This window comes from Sebastes fasciatus, chromosome 18 (genome assembly GCF_043250625.1).
Source record: "Sebastes fasciatus isolate fSebFas1 chromosome 18, fSebFas1.pri, whole genome shotgun sequence".
NCBI classification, from domain to species: Eukaryota; Metazoa; Chordata; class Actinopteri; order Perciformes; family Sebastidae; genus Sebastes; species Sebastes fasciatus.
In genome coordinates, this window is record NC_133812.1 from 12,685,507 (window position 1) to 12,708,052 (window position 22,546).

Genomic DNA, 22,546 nt, shown 5'->3' on the forward strand with positions numbered 1-22,546 from the left:
TGTGAGCGAGCATCTGTCAAAACAGTGAGGCAACACACGTCAGCTAAAACCACGATATCACTCTATATTTCACCTGCTTGGCAGTAATGTTAGCTGACCAGACGAAGGTCTCTCCATGAATCAATGCTGATCCTAGTGTTGGCTTTTCCTGCTTCGGCCTCCCAACCGCGGCCGTAGGAAACAGAGGAGACACCTGCACCCGGTCGGAGACGATAACATTTCTCTCTACGGAGCCCCGTCACTTCACAAGACACGGAAACCTCTGTTGGTCTGGAGGAGCTGCAGCATTTATTTCTGCACAAACGTCCACTGTACATTCACTAGATATTCTCAGAGCTACTAAATCTCCTGCAGTGTGTAGTGTGCGCGCATCCACGTGAGGTGGAGCAGGCTGAGTGAAGGCAGGCAGAGGAGCAGAGTACAGCAGAGACTCCGCTTCATTATTGTGGCTTCATTTTAAAGCACAGTAATGATTGATAGTTCAATTTAATTGTCAAATCATAAAAAAAATTTTAATTGATTAACAAACAGAGCAGTGTTGGGGTGCTGTCCTTATACCAACTGCAGCAGATGGCAGCAGAGGCCCATTTAAAATCCTACGGCACTATTATTGTTATTATTATTTTTATGCTTCTGCAGGTGTGGTGTGTTGTGTGTATATCTGTCAGTTATCACCTACTGCTTATTGGCCTGTGTGTCCCTTGTAAAATTGGAATTTATTCTCAATAACAGACCAGCCAGGCTTTGGGATCAGCACACTTTGTTTTTCTTCTGTGATGAACCAATCAGAAGCCGCGTGTCCGTCCCACCCCCTGTCAACAGATGACGAGGACCAATAGGAGCAGAGGATGAGCGGCAGGGGGCGGAGTCACACACCAGAGCCGTATATAATTAAAGTTGAGCAAAGGCAGCTTGGCGCATGTACTGCCTATTTATACTGGTGAAATGAGGTCAGACTAGATTTTAGAAGGAGATGTAATGATTCAAGAGGGCCAACTGATTGGAAAAACGTGCTTGTTTTTTTCTCTTTTCTTTTTCTTTCTTTTCCTCATAAAAAAAATAAATAAAATGAAATATGGATAAAACAAAATGGAGAGAAAAAATAAATAAATAAATACAAATAAATAAATAAAAACATAAATAAAAAAATAAAAACATAAAGAAAACTTTAAAAAAGCCAACATAACTGGGCAAGATCAATATCATGTGACTGTGTGTGTGTGCGCGCTTGACAGGGGTGGGGTGGCTGGCTGTCAGGGTGCAAATCAAATTAAGGCACGATTAAAAAAGAACAAGATAAAATAAAGTAAAATAAATATAAATATGTAGATGGATAGAAGTAAAAGAATGATGGATAAAAGGATGGTGTTTAATAGGGTGATAAAAAGATGATGTTTAAAAGAGAATGATGGATAAAAAGGATGATGTGGTTGTATGTGGTGTGTGGACTGTAACTGGAGTTAAATGTAATCATGGGTTAATATTGGTTGTATGTGGTTTGTGTGCGTGTGTGTGCATGTTTTGTCTAAACAGTGAGCCTGTGTGTCTGTGTGTGCTGAACATAACATACAAGTCTCTAGTTCTAGTATGAGTGGGTTGCGTCAATGCACGGCTCTGGCTGCTCTGTGTTGAAGTTGGTAAATAAAGGTTTGACCTCGTGGTGGAGACAAACTGGATTAACTCTGCAGCAGCAGCAGCAGCAGTAGCAGGAGAAGGGCGACACACAAACAACCTGCAACTCCTGCTGCTAGAAAACGGTGTCCTGTTGTGCTGTTTTTTATGCATTTATACTAAATAAAGAGGAGAAACAAGTGGCAAAACAGCAGCTGGTGAGTATCTTTAAAAGCTATCACATGCATGTTTAAATATGCTAGTTCAAGTAGTGTTTTTCGGCTGGTTCATAGTAGTTTCCACCTCCAACTGTTTGAACAGATCCTGTGCAGCGTGCTGACGTCCATGGTTTTCTCTGTCACTTCTGCCAACTTCTGCTTTTATTAAATCTGTTCTCATTTTCCAATCTCAGTCGTTTAAAGCAGCTGTAAATGTTAGTTTGGGTAAGTTAACAGCGGTGGCACGCGTTTGTTTTTGAAGTCTCAGTGGCTGCACGCCCAAAAGGAAGTTCATAATTACAGATTTTTTTCAAACGCACCACCTTGGTTAGGTTGAAGGATTAATTGCATTGAAAGGTGTATTAAAGAGGTTTACCTTTAGTGTGTGTATATATTTGCCCAATCCTTTAGTGTGAGTGTGTAAAATCTACCCAGGGACCACTAAAGGAATAAAAAGAGGCTTTTGACAAACTAAACTCTGACATATTTACAATAGATTTTATTAATGTGACTCTTACTCTCTTACTTACAGTAATTAAACCCATGCATGTGTACATTTACACTGCATGTGTGTGTAGTATGTGAATGAATTAGCTTAAATTTCAGGGGTATAATATTTTATTTATTTTTATTTTACCTTTTGTAAAGTAACTTCATGTCCTACTAAAAAACAGCTGTTGTGATAGTCAAATATTTGCATTGATCTTAATATTTTCAAGTAATCTAAACCCCAAAATCATTAATAGGTTCAGGGCTGGTCAAGTCAAACTTAATCAAGTCAAGTTCGAGACCAGGTCCAGTTGAGTCAAGACCAAGTCAAGACCGAGTCCAGAGCAAAGTTGCATTATGATAGAGGAATTGGCCTTTGACTTGTAATTATTAAAGAGGACCTATTATGCTTATTTTCAGGTGCATATTTGTATTTTGGGTTTCTACTAGAACATGTTTACATGCTTTAATGTTCAAAAAACACTTTATTTTTCTCATACTGGCCGTGCTGTAGCACGTCTGTTTGTGCTCTTTGGTCATTTTGGACAAAAGCGTCTGTTTAATGAAATTGTAGAATTGGACAAAAAAAAACTATATAACACATTGAAGGAAAGGGAAAAAGCACGAAAGCATAATAGGTCCTTTTTAATATCCATCCATCCCTTATCTGTAACTGCTTTTGCAGTCTCAGTGGCTGCACGCCCAAGAGGAAGTTTATAATAACAGATTGCTTAATGCACCACCTTTTGTTAGGTTGAAGGATTAAATGGATTGGAGGTGTATTAGAAGAGGTTTACTCTGGAAAAGATATGCTGAGTAGCTATAACCTGTTTTGACACAACTTGTAAAGTAACTTCATGTCCTACTAAAAAACAGCTGTTGTGATAATCCAGTCAATGACAAAAACAAAACAAGAAATGTGTCAGGAGAGGTCAAGAAGCCACAGGCTTATACAAAGGACCTCCACCCAACCCCAAGAGAAAAAAAAACAATAACAAAAAAGGAAGAAAGATCTAAACTTACATCAAAATACAACAAAAGTTAAACAACAACGAGAAGAACACAAAATGTGCATTAAAAACCTCACCAAACAGTGGAAAACAATCCAATAAAAACAATGAAATACATACAAAAAACAGTACAGAAGAAAAGAAAATATATCTCAACATATCAAAAGATAATCATTAATTAAATGTGATGATAATTTCCTTTTAAAATGTTCTTGATAACATGTATTTTGGTGTACACATATTTTCAAGTAATCTTCACCCCAAAATCATTGATAGGTTCAGGGCTGGTCAAGTCAAACTTAATCGAGTCCAAGTCCAAGTTCGAGACCAGGTCCAGTTGAGTCAAGACCAAGTCCTAAGGCGGTCGAAACCAAGTCAAGACCGAGTCCTCTTCAAGACCATAATAGGCAATAATAGTGTCTTTCTAATGCTATTATAGGCTTGTGATTGAGTGGACAGAAATAATATTTTACTTAATTTTTATTTTACCTTTATATAACCAGATAAGTCAATTGAGAACCAATTTACATTGATGACCTGGCCAAGAGACAGCGACAGAAGGCAAGGCGATACAAGACATACAACAATAGATCTAAATGTGCTGTGTTCCAGAGAGGCATATTCAGAAGCAGGGGCAGTGATCAGAAACTATTGTCTGTAATGAGTTATTAAAGGAGGGTAACAGAATCGGGGTGTGACGACCGAAGAAGGTGCAGCCTTTAGGAATGACCATACTAATGAATTTGCTAGAGCATAAATTGCGGTCACTGTTGGAGATATTGAGTAGTGAGTGGACATATGGAGGGTTTTTGCCAATGATAGTGGATCTGATGCCTGGTATGGAGTGATGGCCAGTTGACTAGAGAAAACAGGTTACAGCGATGAGTGTTGAAAGGGACACCGGTGACAAAGTGAAGAGCAGTATGGTAGATGACGTCCAGTTTATTGAGAAGATTTTTGGAAATATGAAATCTATGCCATACCAGAGCCGGATGTATACATCTGCTGATGTCACAGATGTATTAGTATGGTTGTATGGGCTATCATAGCCAACAAGTAGCAAGAAATTGCAGCACAGAAATGCCAAAGACACAGTATGTTTGAGGTGATTTCCTTCAGGGCTGTGACTAATGATTATTTTTTAATTGTCGATCAAGCTGTCAAATATTTTCTTGATTAAACTATTATTTGTTTGGTCTATAAAATGGTGAAAAATGTCGATCAGTGTTTCCCAAAGCCCAAGATGACGTCCTCAAATGTCTTGTTCTGTCCACAACTCAAAGATATTCAGTTTACGGTCATAGAGGAGTAAAGAAACCAGAAAATATTCACATTTAAGAAGAGAACTTTGACTTTATTTTTCTTGAGAAATGACTCAAACCTATTAATCAATTATCAAAATAGTTGCCGATTAATTTAATAGTTGGCAACTAATTGATTAAATGTTGCAGCTCCGGTTTGTCCATTTATTTTTTAACTGTAAAATGTCAGGCTCAGTGTACACCTTGGTGGCAATTCTTCAATAACCAAAAGTTATGGGATCCAAAAAGGTTTGTTTATATTATGCGATTGTTAAAAAAAACAAATGGCCTGATTTATTGTCATTGGATTTTTTTTTTTTAACTGTCAAATATGGATATTAGCCTCACAAATCCAGTATTGATCAGGCAATTAACTGATAAGTGCCACTCTGTTGTGGCCAATACCGGTACGATAACTGTCAAAATTATTCTTCCAAAAGAATTCATATAAATGAATCTTATCTGCCTGTGACAGTATTATACTTTCTGTGTTTATTAATAGTCACGGAAGAATCACGATTATCAAGGCTTCATGTAATCGGACGCAGTTATCCACAGAACTTACATCACATATGGAACAATAACAACAATAGTTTTCTTATTCACTGAAGGACACCGACGTTTCTGTATCCTGCATCCCTACCTTTTGTACAGGTTTTAATCATAAGAACTGTTTTTAATTTGATAATTTATTCAAATAAAACACAGACTCTCCTCTGTAGTGTAGTCTTGAAGGAAACATGGTTTTCCTCACGTTTCCCCTGTTAGTGCTGGATGACTCTGCACAGTAATGGAGGGGGGAATATTTCCCAGCGTTGGCTCGGGATCAGTAGTGAAGGGCAGTGACTGGAGGCTGTCAGTAAGCCATGAGGTGAACAGCATTCAGATATAGATACACATGCTATTTTCATAGCAGTGAGTCACAGCTTGAGGAGCCCAGACAACAACTGTGGCTTAAGTGTGTGTGTGTGTGTGCTAGCTATACAATACCACGTGTAATCACAGGCTTTCACAAATACCTTGTCGTGGCCTCTCGCCCACTGGGCATCAAAACTGGCCTTTCAGTCTTCCTCTCCTCTCCTCGTTGACTTTATATTCAGGTTTTATAAATATGTATAAAGTGTCGTCTCCTCTGTATTTTATAGTTGACTTGTTGATGACTGATGCAGAGGAAGAAAAACGGCTTGTACATACCTACTGAGGCAACACGCCCACATTGACAAATGGGAAGTTGCTCAATCGATTACATTTAGCAATAAACAGTAACGTCTCCAATAGTGTTCACAGCTCTGAATCCTGCAGAACTGCACGTTGTTTTGTATTACGTTTTAAGTATGTTGTTGCAGCACAAGATTACATATTTTCCATGAACACTGGCTTGCTTTCTGCAGCTCTGTGTGCAGCTCTTTGTGTTTGTGTAGGTTTCTTTGCCTCAGTGCAAACTTCCTACCTAAATTCCTAGCAGATCATGCAGGATCTTGCTACAGTGCTGAGTTGACTCAGCTATGATAACTGTTATGGCTATAAAGTACAAAGAATAATCTTTTACTAGGTTTTATTGATATTTCAAACATGCCAATGCCTGCAGTATTACTGCAGTCTATACACTTGTAGTCTGTGTGTTTGCAAAGTCTGACTTTTAGTTGTTTTCATTTGGGTCCAAAGACAATAGTCACCCGATAATAACGTTATATAATTCAGTGTGTCGTCTGCATAATGGCTATTTTGCATAAACTGCGCTAGTGAGAGCATATAGATGTTGAACAGTGGAGGCCTGAGAATGGAGCCTTAAATGTTAAGACCCTTGGAGATGGTTAAGTCCAGAGTGTTTCCCTCTCGTGTCACTTCTCCTTGCAAAAAAACAAGATGGTGAATGCTAAAAACCGAGATGGCAACGGCCAAAATGCCGAAGTCGAGGCTTCAATACTGTAGTCCACACCCTAATGTGTGACGTCACGGTGATTACGTCCACTTCTTATATAGAGTCTATGGTTAAAATCACCCAAAGTAACTACAGACAGCAGTTCAGCAAAGTCATCAAAAAAGTTTTACACAATATTTAGGTGACATGTCGATGTCTAAGAATACAGCTCGACATGAGGAATTGAACTGAAGAGCAACATAATCAAAAGAAGCACAATTAAATGATTTCTATTGGAGTATTGTTTCGTATTTCTTTTCTAATTTGTGGCTCATAGTGTCTCGCTTTGGGGTTGCTGTTGATCGCCAGTATTGTTTCAGGGAACCAACTAAAATCACAAGCGAAACCTATTGTACAAAGCCGCAGAGGAAGTCTGAGATGTGTTTCTGTTAAGTGTTGTCCTAGGTTAAATTAATGATAATAGAAAGACATAAATCAGACAATAATTAAGATGCAAAACAAATCAGTGCTTGTAATGTTTAAAAAAAAAATGCATGCCAATTTATATTTTTGTTGGCTTGTTCTTTGTATTCTAAAGTATGCCCAACCCTGGTCTTCTGTCCAGCGTCTGAAAACACAGAGCAGCCCTGAAGCAGGACGGATGACCCACTTACTGACTCACTGTGTGTATGTGCGTAGCAGCACAGGCACACTCCCATACTGCCTCCACGCTTTCAGCAACTGCTTTTTCCATTGGCCCGAATCCCAGCTGAGCTGTGTTGAAGCATGCTGTCACACCCACAAAACATTCACCTGTAACACACTAACAAACACACCGACATGCTGCAGATTGCAACATAGTAGAGGAATGCAGTGGGAGCTCGGCTGTTATGATAAGAGAGTCGGAGCGGTGAGAGGAGTGTATTGTACTTTTACCTGTGTCCTAAATGGACCTTGAGATATGTTCGCAAGCATTATCACCACACAGTTTAAAAGGTATAATATGTAACCGTTGTCAGCTCCTGTTGGTAAACACACCGCATTCAAAGTTTGCCACACCTCCACAGCTCAACGAACCAAGAGGGATGGTGGAGCGGGCTATAGAGTGACTGAAGAGAGGGAGTGGCGTTAGTGAGAACAAAGCAGCAACTCTGAGAAATAAAAAAAATATTTTCTGATTGTTTCCTGGCGGTTACGCTCTAAAACACACAACTAACTCTGCAAGAAGGTCACGAGTGGCCAGATTTTGAATGAATGCAGGCTCCCTGTCTGATTCACATGAAAATAACACAACCCGTTTCCATCCGTGAAATATGGCCGCTTTGTACCTAACAAATTAACAGGGTGACTTGTGAGTCGGTATCAGAAGCCGAGGGGCGTGACAAAAGGGGTCTCTGCAAAAACAGACACCGCCACACACTTCTAGTGGGGCATAAGTGATGATTGAGAGGGATTAATTTTGTATCAGTCTATACATTGTTTTTACTTAATTCTTGCATATTATACCTTTTTTTTTAAGCTAAATGTGGGGTAATGTGCCAACTGTTTCAGCTTTGTCATAACTATTAAAAGATAGATTGATTCTTGGAAAGAAATGGTGGAATATTTTGAGATGGGCCTTTTAATAGAAAACAGTCTCACAGTCCTATCAGTTGCAGAGGTGAAAAGTGTAACGGCAAAACCTTGTACAAGACCCAAACATGTGCACCCGCATTCACTCATGCACAGAAATAGCTGGAACAGGCAACAGCCAGCACATCTCCGACTCCTCCTCCCTCCTAGTTTCCAGTGACACATCCAGTCCTGACTCCTGAACCACATGCACATATCTGAACAGCGCACACGCGTGCTCGCCATACCCCTTTCCTTTCTTGTGTGTGTGTGTGTGCTGGGGGGAGGATTGGAGGTCATGAGTATTTTTAGACAAAGTATTAAAGCCACCTCCAAGATGTGACAGCTGTGTTTTGTGAGTGTGCGTGTTTCTGTTTGGCAGTGGGGTGACGACAGGATTTTCTCTTTCCATCTGCCTTCTGGTCCATCTGTATGTGTTTGTCTGCGCTCCTCTCATCTTTACTGACTGGCCTTTATTGTCGGTGAACAGTATGTACCTCTCCACGCCATCAGGTCTACTGTGTTTTGATTGTAGCATAACTAACGGTGATATTCATCTCTTTTTTTTTTCTTTTTTTTTTTCCTGTCTCTCTCTCTAGTCCATCATGGCCGGCGATATGAGGTTACTGATGCGAGGCTTGGCCAAGTTGAGCCAGGCGGTCGTAGAGACTCAGGGCAACACCCTGCGTAGTGGAAGTGGTAAGTTCAACACACCTTTTTTTTTTTTATTTCTAAATTTGACTCTGACTCATTGTCAAAAAAAAGGTTTCAGCATTTGTCTTGGGAGCCTCTCTTAACTGCCTGTTGCACTGTGTTTAGCATCAAAACCTTTAACTAACTTGCTCATTAGCTCACACATCGACAGGCTGGCCTGTGATTATAGCTTTACACATTGTTTGAAAAGTAATGTTAGCAAAAATGTCAACAAGCGGAAAGAATTTATGATACAGTATTTTTATTATTCCAATAAAAGGCTTGTTATGATAGCAGAAATACTAGCAAACTGTTTTTCAGCTTAAAGACTTGATAATTCAGGAATAAGTTTCTATTGTATTGTATTATTATTCCATAAAATAAAAGGCTTATTATTTACACTTGGATTTTTTAAAGGGGATTGTAACACAGCTGGTAAGCAGAGTTTGGTAGATAGCATTTAGCTTGTTTAAACAGATTCTGACTTTCATTTTTTATTATCAGACATTTATTATGGGCGATAACATTGATAATTTAGCTGTATGGTTAGTTTGTAGTGTACTGAAGAACTAATAAAGCCAATAACAGTATTTGTTGTTAATTGTAACCCAGGTGTCCCAGTTGTTGGTGCTGCTGTCCAAAGTGTCCAATCGGTTGCTGAGCAAGGCTTCTCCGCCGCTATGATGAAAATAGAGGTGTGTGTGTATGTGTAAATACTACTGTGCAAAACTGTATATTGCTTTTAATGACAAAAGAATACTATGAGTATGTTTTTGTTTTTGTGTCTGTCCAGGAGCTGACTGGCCAGCAGCAGACCTCTTCATCAGAGTCCGAATTTGACTTTCCTCAGGACGACAGTGCATTCGCAGCTTCAGAGTTCAGGGATGAAGGTGTGGACTTTACTGTGGATCACACAGGAAGTAGTGGTGATGCCACAGCCCAGCACAGCGCTGCAGCAGGATCGAGCCATGTCAGTGGCAAACAGTCGTTGTTTGAGGGATACAAAGATCCCAGCAAACAGTTTAGTGGACACACCAGATCTTTCCACCAAGATGCCAGGTATAAATAGTCTCTTACTCAATTGCAATCTTCGGTTGGAACGTTTTTGCTGCTGTTTAGAAGGATGAAGGTAATCACTTTCGTTTTGGGTGTTGCAGACATTTCTACAACCACAGTCTGAACAGGCATTTGTGGGGACAGCTATACTGTCCGCATCAGGTCAGTCAGCTCAGGAGCTACCATCAGGACCCGTCCGCAGTTGGAGGGCTGACGGCCGAAGACATTGAGAAAGCAAGACAGGGCAAGAAGTCTGAGAACAAATCACACAAACAGATGGTAATTATTGTCCCTCAGTTCCTGTTAAACACACATAGACATCGATGTACAAATTTCCATACACTTTTTTTTTTTTTTTTTCTTTAGTTGAGCGAGAGAGCCAGAGAGAGGAAAGTACCAGTGACTCGGCTCGGCAGATTGGCCAATTTTGGAGGTACAGTTACACAACTCTGTGTTACTCTGACTGAATGTTGGCTGATTCATTAGTCTGACTGTATCTGTAGGTATGTGTGTCTGCGTGCAAGTCTGCAAGTACAACTTTGGGGTTTTTTCTGTGGATACATAGAGTTTAGTTTAGTCAGTTTCACAGCAAAAGTCAGTAAAATGATTATTCTAGGCTATAGAGCAAAAGAGTCTTCATGGGACCTACCCCTAAATGAATTTTTGTGAACAGAGAACACAAGAGAAAATCCAACATTATGTGGTTTATCTCTGGTTAGTTAGCTACAATATGTCACAAAGTTTGAAAAAATAAGTAAAAAAAAAAAGATTTAATCTCATTACAAATATTTATTTAAGACGCCTAACAAATTATCTCGGAACCGGAATCGGCGTCCGGTCTGATGACGGATAAGCCTCTGCGGGCGAGGTGCTATATTTCTGGGGTTCTAGTGTAGCGGATATCCGAGTCAAGACCTCCTTTTCTGTGCACTGCTCATTGTTTACAGTCCGATTGACAACTTGAGACTGGAGTTGGAGTTGAGAGACGACGTCTACGACCGGATTGTTTCACAAGTAGCCAGTTTACAAGCTCATTTTAAACCAATAATAAGCTAAATCAGTTTCGGACGATAAGCCGGTGGGTTCCGAGAATGCATTTTGGCCAATACTAAAATCTTGTCTCGTCGCCTACAGATTCAACGTGTGAATGCAGAATCTGTGATCTATTGGTTATGTAATCTCTATAAACAGAGTACAGTAAATATCAATGAGATTGGTTTTCCATTTTTCATTCACTATAAATATTTGTAATTTATTTGTTTTAAAGCTTTTATAAATGAATTGCATTGTCAAAAGAAGGAAAAAATAGTTGATACTACTTTGTGCTAGTAATGTGACATGAAACTGTTGGTGAAGTTCTGGAAACTTAACCTTGTAATCTGGTCTAACTGTAACCTACCACCCCCCCTCCATAAGCTGGGGTCACTGGGTTCAGGGCAGCCGCTGTTGTGTCAGCAGCACACCTCCTTCTCAAAGTCTATACAGTTATTAACGTCAAGAGAACACCATATACAGACAAACTTAAATGCCAACAAACACAAAACGACATAGTTAAAAGCAACTAAGAGAAACCTAACATACAGGAATATACATGAGTGTTTGTCAAGTGTCAGACCCTGGACCCTGGTTAAGCGTATCTATCCCATATTAACGGACATGTGTTCCTGTCGAGATAAAAACACTCCTTGATAGTCCGCTACAGACTGAGTGGGAGTACAGCAGCAGTTGTAATAAAGTCAGTGCGAGTTTGCGCTGCAGATCGTTGTGTGTGTTAATCTTCTGTTTGACCATGTTGCCTGCCTCTAAGCCTATTACTGTAGCTGTGACATATTTGTTGAAACACCAACTTGATCTAAAAGTATATCTAAAAAATGAGTGAAAGAGAAAAATGTAACTGTGAAACATTTCTGAAAAGCTGAAGGGTTGTATTTACTGTTCATGGCATGCATTTTGTGTTTATTTCTGGTCTTATTTATACGTCAACCATTACTGAAAAGTATTGAATGTGATATCGACTTGTTGGCAGATAAAGGCAGGTACAGAGATGTGGTTTCTCTTAATCTCAAAGTCATATCTAAACAGGATGTTATATCGGCGATAAGCTTATTCAAAGGCTTGAACACAAGCACATTGAACATTTCACAACTAGCCCCGGACGTAGTTTGACACAGCAGATCGGAGCTTGTCAGCATCTCGTAGCCTCAGTTCACACGGATGATGGATAAGTTAACAGGTGGCGTAAAGCTGGACTGAAGAAGTAGACGAGAGTGAGGGTAAACATGAACTGTGTACGAGTGAACCCAGAACAGAGTCAGAGAAGAGTCAGACTGTACTGCCAACATAAATAATACACAGCAGAATTTAGCCGCAGCTCATACCAAACAAACGGGACTTACACGGGCTACAATGAGACGCAAGAGGCATAGCGGAGTTGATTCAGCATGTTGACAGTGGTAACATTTAGAAGGTGTCGGAGAACGGTGAGGAGGGGGCGGAGGAATGTGGCCTCTGTCCGTCCTTCACTCTCTCCTGCTACATTTGTTGACAAAGTTATACTTCTTTTCTTGTCAGCCGGGTTTTATTCACAGCTGCGAGAGAGTGGAGATCATAAATGCAGGTTATAGGCAGTTAAATGTGCAGTAGTGCAGTATATTTTTGGCATCACTGTGCAAAAATTCCATAATAACCTTTCAGCGTATTGTAATTCAAGCTGTCTGAGAGATAACTAGACTTCTGCACCTCCTCATGGCTCTGTTTTCAGGCTGTAAAAAAATCTAGGTGACAGGTCATTTCAGAGAGAGAAAGCGTTCCTATTGGCTGTTCATTCAACGGAGGCAGCTGTCAATCACTCAGGAGCTCAGACCAAACGGTCAAACTAGGCAGCGCTGATCCTCAGATGTTTTCAGAAACATCTTGTACTGTTTAGCTGTAAAATGAGAAATGTGTTCCGGCTGGTGGGCGATGCTTGGTATTTCCTCAACTGATCTCAACATGGCTTCCAGGTCACAAACTTTCTCATTTTACAGCTAAACAGTACATTACAAGATGTTTCTGAAAACATATTAAGCGAGAAATAGGCATTACAGTAACAGAATATTGATTCATATTTGATCAGCGCTGCCTAGTTTGACCGGAGTTCACGAGTGATTGACAGCTGCTCAGAGACAGCAAGGCTCCAGATCAGCTCTTACTGCTTGTTTTCCTCCGGTCTGTGAAATCTCGCAGATGCCATTAGGAGCACTGGAGGACACAGAGGCACATGCTTTATTTCAGATTACCTGTCTCATACACTACTGTCAGGATATAGTATAAATAACTTTTTTTAATCATACTTGCTCCACTTCTGCTTCAGCTTTAAGGTGAGAGAACAAGCAGCAAAGTGATTTCTGGAATCATAAATCTGTTGGCATGTTTCCTGGCAGCAGCGATTATAGCAACCTTGCTTAGACGTCTCCTCACTGTTACCATGCATATTTGAAAGGTTTTGCAGCGTAAACAGGACTATATATTTGAGTTTTTCTGGTTATGAAGGTCAAATGTAGGAACAGGAGTCACCTTTTAAAGCTTGTTGTAATGTACAGCAATGAGTCTGTAAACAGAGTAAGATAACACTATCAGGTTACTTGAGGTAACACACACACACACACACACACATATGCGGTACAAAGCTCCACATTTCTCTCAGAAATTATGATGCACATCCTCGCTCCCTCTGGTCCGAACTGTCTCAAACAATGGAAGTGATGACACGTATTTGACCGGTGGAGATATGCCAACTTGTATACAAGGGACACTGATCAGGCCGTGTCCTGATTTGGCCGTCTATCTGTCGGATCTCAGATTTGTCGCTTCAGAGGGCGCTGACTAACTGATTATGTAATGCTGAGTTATGTAAGGTAGACGCCCGGCTTGGAGGACCTCGCTCGCAAACAGTCGCTCACTTTTTTTTTTCTTCTCATTATCTGCCAAAATAACCCTCTAACTTTCTCAGAGGATTTTAAGAGCTTAATTGTTAGAATGATTGGATGAGTGATATAATTTCCATGTGCTCTGTTGTGTTGGCAGAAGTGCAGCTGTTTCAGTTCTGTCATTGCACACTGCCGAGGCAATCAAAGTGCTTATCTGCCCGTGTTTGTGTTGTCTCATTGTACCATCGAGGCACTCGACTGCCAATACACTGATTGACTCATCAAAGGGATGTTTTTACATCCTTTTATGTCCCATCATTTTACAACGTTTTATGTTCTGTTGCATTTTTACATTGTTTATATAGTAAGCCAACCCATATTCATTGTGTTGTTGTTCTGTCTGTGTGTGTGTGTTTCCATCAGGTCTAGCTGTAGGTTTGGGGATTGGAGCGCTGGCAGAGGTTGCCAAGAAGACCATCAGAATCAGTGGTGCAACAGGTAACACACCCACACTTGCTCACACACCATCTATAGTTAGCCTTTTTAGCAAACGGCTAAGTTATGCATGTAATGAGCGATGTTTTCTTTTGCATTATTGTTCAGGTATTTTTTTGTGAGACTCAGATATTACATTTTTGTGTTGTAATGATGAAATATTCAAGTCTGTAGCAGGTTGTTACTGTCTATGATAGTGAATCATGCTCATGGCCAGTTTCACCACTGTGGTCATGGGCCACGTCTTGAGAGTTTTATGCCTGCAAAGACGGGTATTTTGTTTATTATTATGAGGTTTTGCAACCGTGTTCCTGTTCACCACTGTAAAAGCCAGCATAATTTTTCAGTACCCATCCTTCATGCATGTTGGTACATGCTACACATGCTTTGTATGAGCGCAATTGGCAATCAGGCTGCCTCCCACACCAATCTGCCACCTAAACAGACATTCCTGCTCTGCACGGTGAGCCTGCTAATCCCCAAAACAGCTAAGCTGAAACCGCATACGAGCGTAAATCTGTGGCATTTGTGCGTCTGTTAGTGGGCGTTTTTCTGTGTGTGTGCGTTAATCCCAGCAGGGTGTGTGTGTGTGTGTGGTAAATCTCTGTCAAAGCCTCTGACGGCAGCTTCAGACGCACTAAAACAAACTACCTGACGACCTACTGACACATATACTCACAGACACACGTGTTTGTGCAAACACATGCACATATTGTATATAAACCTGAACCATAAACTATTGATATTGATCAATCCAAATGACTTCACCTGTACATAAAACAAGAAAGTGTTACATAACACAAGTGGATTAAAATTTGACTCTGAAGTTTGACTTTAGTGTTAAGACATTGAACACTAAAAGTCACAGAACCAACAACACCCTCTCTCTGTTTTGTGCTTCTGCAGGTGATAATAAGAAAGGCATTCTGGACTCCAGCCCCTTCCTGAACGAGGCCAACGCTGAACGCATCGTCAGAACCCTGTGTAAAGTCAGAGGAGCTGCATTAAAACTGGGACAGATGCTGAGCATTCAAGGTGTGTGACAAACACACATCCATTCACAAAGACAAGTAGACGAAGTGAGTTGGGAGATAGAGGGATGAGAGTCAGCTTGAAAAAATGAAATCGAGTAGGGACGTATGGCAGAAAGGAGTGAAAGAGAGGAAGACAACAAAGTAAAGGGATCATTCATTGAGGTATAGTTTGACTGTATCCTAAATGTGTTGAATCCGGCGGGATTCACTACATCTACTACATCTCTCATCTACTTGAGTTAATCCAGTACAGTTATTGCTTGTCATTCATTCTATTTAAATAAACAACAGCATGGACTTACTGATTTCTGGAACGAGTCACAGTAAAGAGCCTACTTTAGCTTCTTAGCGGCTTTTAATTGAAAGTAGTCGCTACACAAGGTGCCACCTGCTCATCAGGATGTAAACTAATGCTCATTCACACACTGATGGCACAGCATTCGGGAGCAGTTTGGGGTTCAGTATCTTGCCCCAGGACACTTCAACATGCGGACTGGAGGAGCCGGGGATCGAACCGCCGATCCCCCGGTTAGTGAACGACCCGCTGACATTCACACTTTACCGCTCACAAACATGCATGTAGCTGAGAATAAGATGTGATATAATTTGATGCTGGTTTGCGCCTTGCACACATCAGCCAGACAAAGTTCATGAGTGGAAGGCCAGCGGCTGTAAACATCCTGGCACAGAACCAGCGTAGCGGCATCAAGTTACCAGCACTAAACAACACATCATTCATTTTGTTTATCACTGTTGTCCTCACTGCCTGACCTTGCCTGGTGAACTTTGTCCTTTGGCATTCATATACTGAGTTCAGAACATGTTAGTATACACTTTACATAGACAGTACAGTATAGTACATGGAATAATCCACCGTATAACAGTAGTAGGAGAGATAAAAGGACATTGGCTGGCCTGTGTTTGCTTTTCGGCGCAGTGGATTGACCTTGTGTGGCTGTGCGTGGTTATTTGCAGAACTGACGTAGCTTTACTCTTTCTTTAAGGCGGTGACAAGTTGTTTCTTACTGTAAATAAAGAATGGTTGATTCTAAAAATGGACAAAAAGGTGACAGAAGTCTTCTGTAGCTAAACACACACACACAGTGTCGCTGCTCTTCCTACAGAGAATGAAAGAGGTTGAAAAAAAACTTAAAATTCTTATAAAATCTTACAGAATTAGAGTCAACTGAGGCCACTAGAACAGGACTGGAGTGCAGTAAATCTGGAGGATAATGTCAGCAGTGGCCGTTGCCCACTGCTGACATTTAGCTGTCAGGGCAGGAATGCGGTTGTGGTCGGATGATTGTGCGGTCCAACCATTGTACCCTTTACCACCAATCCAAAATAACAATAACCTTGAGGGAGGGGTGTGACACTATTTTGAAACTGTTTGTAATACTGATTCCTCATATCATCAGCAGTGTAAGCCAAATTTAACACTGTAGTTGCCAAGCAGTATTAGCTTTTTAATAATAATAATAATAATAATAATAATAAATTCAACTTATATAGCGCTTTTCAAGGACTCAAAGACGCTTAGCTTTTTATTGTAATGAGGTCTTATTGATCGGTTCAACACAGCTCAGTTGAATAATGATGTTTTAGGTGGGGAAAATAAACCATCAGTATTGTTAATGTATTGTTTTATTAAAGCTATGAACCCATATTTAAGGTGTGCATTGTGTTATACTGTTTATGGCATTGTTACGGGCATGTTAATGCAATGACCACGCCTAGAATACAAATACTGGTATCTGCTTGTATAGCCGTATTTGACAGAAGTTCGACAGCATTAGGGAAATGCACCAACTTCAGATTTATTGTGAAATCAGCCGGCCTTTTCCTCCAGACCTGCATTTCTGTCCAGTTCAGACAAACAAAGGTTTGTTTCTGTTTTTCAGATGATGCATTCATCAACCCTCAACTCGCCAAGATCTTTGAGCGCGTAAGACAGAGTGCTGACTTCATGCCAATCAAGCAAATGACAGTAAGAGTCTTTTCTTTCTTTCCACGTTTTAACAAGTATAACAATATCAGTTTTACGTCTCATAGTATTACATTATTATTATCATTCCCGCTGTAAATTAACTTTTAATTCCACCCGTGAAAAACTAAAATTGAAAACTGCACAGCGTTCACTAAGTACGTACAATTATTAATGACAATATATTAAGTTGAATATGACGAGTTGTAAAAATATCAACTATTTGTGTCTTGTCTGTAGAAAGCGTTGAACAGTGACCTGGGTCCTAACTGGAGAGACAAGCTGGAATCGTTTGAGGAGCGTCCGTTTGCAGCGGCGTCCATCGGCCAAGTTCACCTGGCGAGGATGAAGGACGGCAGAGAGGTGGCCATGAAAATACAGGTATACACTGTGAACACGTGTGTGTGTGTGTACACAGTACATTCTCATGTTATTAAGACAAACACTGTAACTGGAGAGTGTGTTTCACGCAGAATCTGACCGCTCTGGTCTGTTAACAGACGTTGTTTACAGATCAGATCTGAGTCAGTGTAAAAAGTGTTATAATTAGAAGCATGTAGTTTCTAACTGAGATCTGAGATAGCTATTATTGTTTTGCCTTTACAGTATTTACAGATTATATGTCTAATTGCCGTCTTAATCGTTTAAAATAAATGCTTTTAAAATGTATGGAGGGTTTGCCAGTAATAACTAAACTTGACAGTATTATTATAATCTCATGATGGATAATAATTACAATCCCTGTGAAAGCTTTAGTTGCATTATACTAGAAAGATGCATAAACAAATAGTGATCAGATTACTGGTAGACATGATAGAGGGGCATGACAGCATTTTAAAGTGAAATTATGGATAAAGAGTAGGGCTGTCAATCGATTAAAATATTGAATCCCATGATTGTCCATGGTTAATCACACATTTTTGTATCTGTTCAAAATGTACCTTAAGGAGAATTGTCAAGTATTTAATACTCTTATCAACATGGGAGTGGACAAATATGCTGCTTTATGCAAATATATGTACATATTTATTTTTGGAAATCAATTAACAACACAAAACCATGACAAATATTGTCCAGAAACCCTCACAGGTACTGCATTTAGCATAAAACATACGCTCAAATCAGCCCAACAGGCAACAACAGCTGTCAGTGTGTCAGTGTGCTGACTTGACTATGACTTGCCCAAAACTGCATGTGATTATCATAAAGTGGGCATGTCTGTAAAGGGGAGACTCATGGGTATCCATAGAATCCATTTTCATTCACACATCTGGAGGTCGGAGGTTAAGGGACCCCTTTGAAAATGGCCATGACAGTTTTTCCTCACCAAAACTTAGTGCAAGTTGGAGGTTATTATTTAACTTCCTTCGTGACAAGCTAGTATCACATGGTTGGTACCTATGAGACCACAGAAAACTTAATGACATCAAAGATGGTGTGTTGCTTTTTCCTCATTTTGTGATTAAATTAAAGTAAAGGAACTTTTCTTCCTGTGTTTTTATTTGTTCCCAGTACCCCGGTGTGGCTCAGAGTATCAACAGTGATGTCAACAACTTGATGACGGTGCTGAGCATGAGCAATGCCCTGCCTGAAGGTACACATTCAAAGAAACTCTTCGTCATGCATGGAAACACAAGCATGCTCACCTTCTAAGTCAACACACACACACACACACATGCTCAGCTGCACTGAACTTCACTCTGTGTCCTCACTCTTCATTTCTCCATCTGTAACACTGTAACACCGTACACCACTGTATGTGGTGTCTTTGTCTCTCTTTAGGTCTGTTTCCAGAGCACCTGATAGACGCAATGAGACGAGAGCTAGCACTGGAGTGCGATTATATTCGAGAAGCCCAGTGTGCAAAGAAATTCCGGTGAGTCTTACATATTACATATTATATATTATATGTAAGTGGCTTGATATGACCCTAGCAGCACTGCTGCGGTGACTGCAATGTGCTGTCTCTCTCTCTCTCATGGAGCACATAGCAGTACAGAGACTCATGTTACACTCAGATTACATACACAAAGACCTGTTTATATCTACATGTCTATAGCTTACTAGCTTATTGCATTCCCTCATTAAGTTTTCATCTCTTTTGTTCAAGGTCAGAACAACTAAAACTGCCAGCAAACTATATATAGATTTAATACCCTATATGGACTACCTGCCTACTTAATCTGGATTTATGGCTTTGTATCTCTTCATCTGTCTGACCCAGGGAGCTACTGAAGGACCATCCGTTCTTCTATGTACCAGAGGTGATAGATGAGCTGAGCAGTAACTACGTCCTGACCACGGAGCTCGTCCCCGGGTTTCCCCTCGACCAGGCTGAGACCCTCGCACAGGAGCTGAAGAACGAGGTACGGCTGACCAAACCACACAGATGAAGGGGTCGATAGATAGTTTAGCTGACTAATGTTTTCGCATTGATCTGGGGAGGAACGTGTTAGTTAATGTGTTCAGAGCGGTGGATGTGTTTGTGGGAGGCAGAACTGATCAATAGATGCATAGATGAATGGGTCTCTGGTGGCAGGAAGGGGAACTGCTTCTGCCCCCACCTGTTTCCCTTTTGACCCAGATTTCTGTTTGTGTCTCAGATCTGTGAGAACATCTTGATGCTGTGCCTCAGAGAGCTGTTTGAGTTCAGGTATATGCAGACTGACCCAAACTGGTCCAACTTCTTCTATGATCCACAGACACACAGGGTGAGTTTTGTCTACAGGCTAAGTGCTGCTGTTAATAGAGTTACTTCTGCTATAATAAATCATAATAATAATATGGCTTTGGCAGTGAGATTTGAGAGAAATGAAAATTTTAAGCAATTATTGCATTGTGTCTCTCTAGGTGGCGCTGTTGGACTTTGGAGCCACGAGAGGATTCGATCTGAGTTTCACAGATCTCTACATCGAGGTAAGTCAGTCAACCTCGTTCTTACTCTTTTTACTTTCATTCACATATCTTGAGGTCAGAGGTCAAGGGACCCCTTTTGAAAATGGCAATGCAAGTTATTCCTCCCCAAAATTTAGCGCAAGTCTGGAGCGTTATTTATCTCCTTCGTGACAAGTATAGCATAGTACGACCTGGTTGGTCATCGGAATCACGGTTAATGGATTCCTTAGGTTTTTCTAGTTTCATATGATAGCAGGATCTTCACTCTAGCTTTAAAACTGAGCTCGCTACAACCTAAAAAATTGCAAGTTGCGTTAATTTTGACAGCTCAAGTGGAAACAAAACTCACATTTGTACTGTTGTTTAACTTGCAGCGAATCGTTAAAGTTGTGAAAATCGTATTTACATAAGATTCATGTCCAGTCAGAAGTGAAATGCCTCAATTATTCAGATTGTTTTTGTTTTTGCATAAGATATGAAACCATGTCTCAGACATGCAGAGAAAGACATTGAAGTGAAGGTGGTAACAGTCATAACCTGTTTGTGATTGTAGGTAATCCGTTCAGCTTCCGAGGGCGACAGAGAGGGAGTTGCGAAGAAATCTATCGATATGAAGTTCCTGACTGGGTACGAGTCCAAGGTAAATATCCGTCTACTATGCAAAGTAAAAAGTGCAAATATGTCAAAATTTGTCTCTGCAGCAGATATTCCTTTTTTGGTTTCTAAACGTGACCCAGGATAGTCATTAGCTGAGGCTAAATATGAAGTGTGTTTTTCTCTCTCTGTATCCAGGCAATGATAAACGCCCACGTAGACGCGGTGATGATCCTCGGCGAGGCCTTTGCCTTCAAAGACGGGTTTGAATTTGGCTCCCAGTCCACCACCGAGAGAATCCACAACCTCATCCCCGTGATGCTCAAACACCGGCTCACCCCGCCGCCCGAGGAGACGTACTCACTCCACCGCAAGATGGCCGGCTCGTTCCTTATCTGCGCCCGGCTGAACGCACAGCTGCAGTGCAAGGACATGTTCCAAACAGCATATCGGAAGTACTGGGAAGGCCGCACGCCGCCATCTCACTCAGCCTAAGCCGATCGGGGCGATTTGACGGACAGATCCTGGGGCCAACGGCTAAGTGCCAGTCAACGGTGAGGTCGTGGTGTGAAGACGCACAACTGCTGAGTGGAGGCCATGTTACCTGCCTGAACACCAGCTTATTTTTTTTCCATTTTGGACACCCCACTATGATGAGTTTTAGAAAAGGACTTGTACGTATTTACAGCCATCATTTCTTTGTTTGAGAGGGAGCAGCAACATGGTGACTGGAGTGCTTTAAGACCAAACTCTACATCTGGCCCTGAGATGACAGACTGAGGTGGAAGGAAGGAGAGGGACAAACAGCCTTGGATATAGGTGGTGTAAAATGAATGTAAAACGGTTGGAATTTTATCTCTTTTTCTGATTGTTTTCAAGATGATTATTGTATTTTCTTTTTGTTTTGCATTGCTGTGTTTTGTTGAACTTTTGGAAAACTGTCTAGTTTGCCAGAAATGTCATGGGTGAAAACACGAAACATTGATTGTATTAAGGAAGAGGAACTCTAAATGTAAACACGTAATAATGGGGTTAATACCGTATATGGGCATATGAGTCACAGTGTTGGCCAGGACCAACACGTCTGGGAAGTTGGATATCAGCAAAATAAATGTAGCAGTTTTGATAAGAACAAAATTGTTTGTCGAGATGTTGCCGAGCGAGTTCAAGTTGATTTATCCATTTGTAGAAAAAAATGTGACAAACTGGAATTTGTCAGCATTTTTACACACAAGAAAGGCTGACTTTTAACTCGTGTATGTGTTTTTTCTGTATCGTATATCCATCCAAATTTCAGTCGCTGTTTATAGCTTTTTAGGGAGATATGAGGGGCAGAACATTGAATCAAACTATCGGTCTGTTTAAAGTGACCATTAATAGACATTCATGATCGATAAGTCTTTAACAAACCTCGGGTTAAAGCGTGATTTTTACCTGGTTTGTGTCCTGGGATGAAAGTCTAAAGAGCTTCTGCTGTAGATATTTATCCTTTATGTCCAAGCTGCATGTTGTCTTCGATTTAGCTCATGAATTCCAGTTGACTATCAACATGTTGGCATTATGGCTCAGCATTTTAAGTCAGACACTGCTTTATTTTTTTAGTACCAAAGCATGATTTATCTCTTCAACTTTGTTAAAACATTAGGGCTGTCCCGAATACCATTTTTGTTGGGCTTCGAAGCTTCGGTGAGAAAACACACACACACACATGCACCTCTACACACAACAGCGATATCCGTCTGAGAATAACCCATAATTATTAATGTTGACTATGAATAATGTTTTG

General features: G+C 40.6%; 1 protein-coding gene across 2 annotated transcripts; it reads left to right on the forward strand.

Moving 5' to 3' along the window:
- Window positions 1-1,665: 1,665 nt before the first annotated feature.
- LOC141756301 (atypical kinase COQ8A, mitochondrial-like) lies at window positions 1,666-21,897 on the forward strand. 2 transcript variants are annotated; one of them, XM_074615926.1, is made up of 17 exons: window positions 1,666-1,829; window positions 8,701-8,800; window positions 9,407-9,489; window positions 9,588-9,853; window positions 9,952-10,129; window positions 10,217-10,283; window positions 14,182-14,256; window positions 15,160-15,288; window positions 17,189-17,274; window positions 17,512-17,652; window positions 18,784-18,865; window positions 19,054-19,147; window positions 19,496-19,637; window positions 19,875-19,982; window positions 20,122-20,187; window positions 20,720-20,806; window positions 20,959-21,897. In XM_074615926.1, the coding sequence occupies exons 2-17, from the start codon at window positions 8,707-8,709 to the stop codon at window positions 21,253-21,255; spliced, it is 1,995 nt and encodes a 664-aa protein (XP_074472027.1). In that variant the 5' UTR covers window positions 1,666-1,829; window positions 8,701-8,706; the 3' UTR covers window positions 21,256-21,897. The 2 variants fall into 2 exon arrangements, with proteins under 2 accessions (XP_074472027.1, XP_074472028.1); XM_074615927.1 differs by lacking the exon at window positions 1,666-1,829 and adding an exon at window positions 8,380-8,590.
- The last annotated feature ends 649 nt before the right edge of the window (window positions 21,898-22,546 follow it).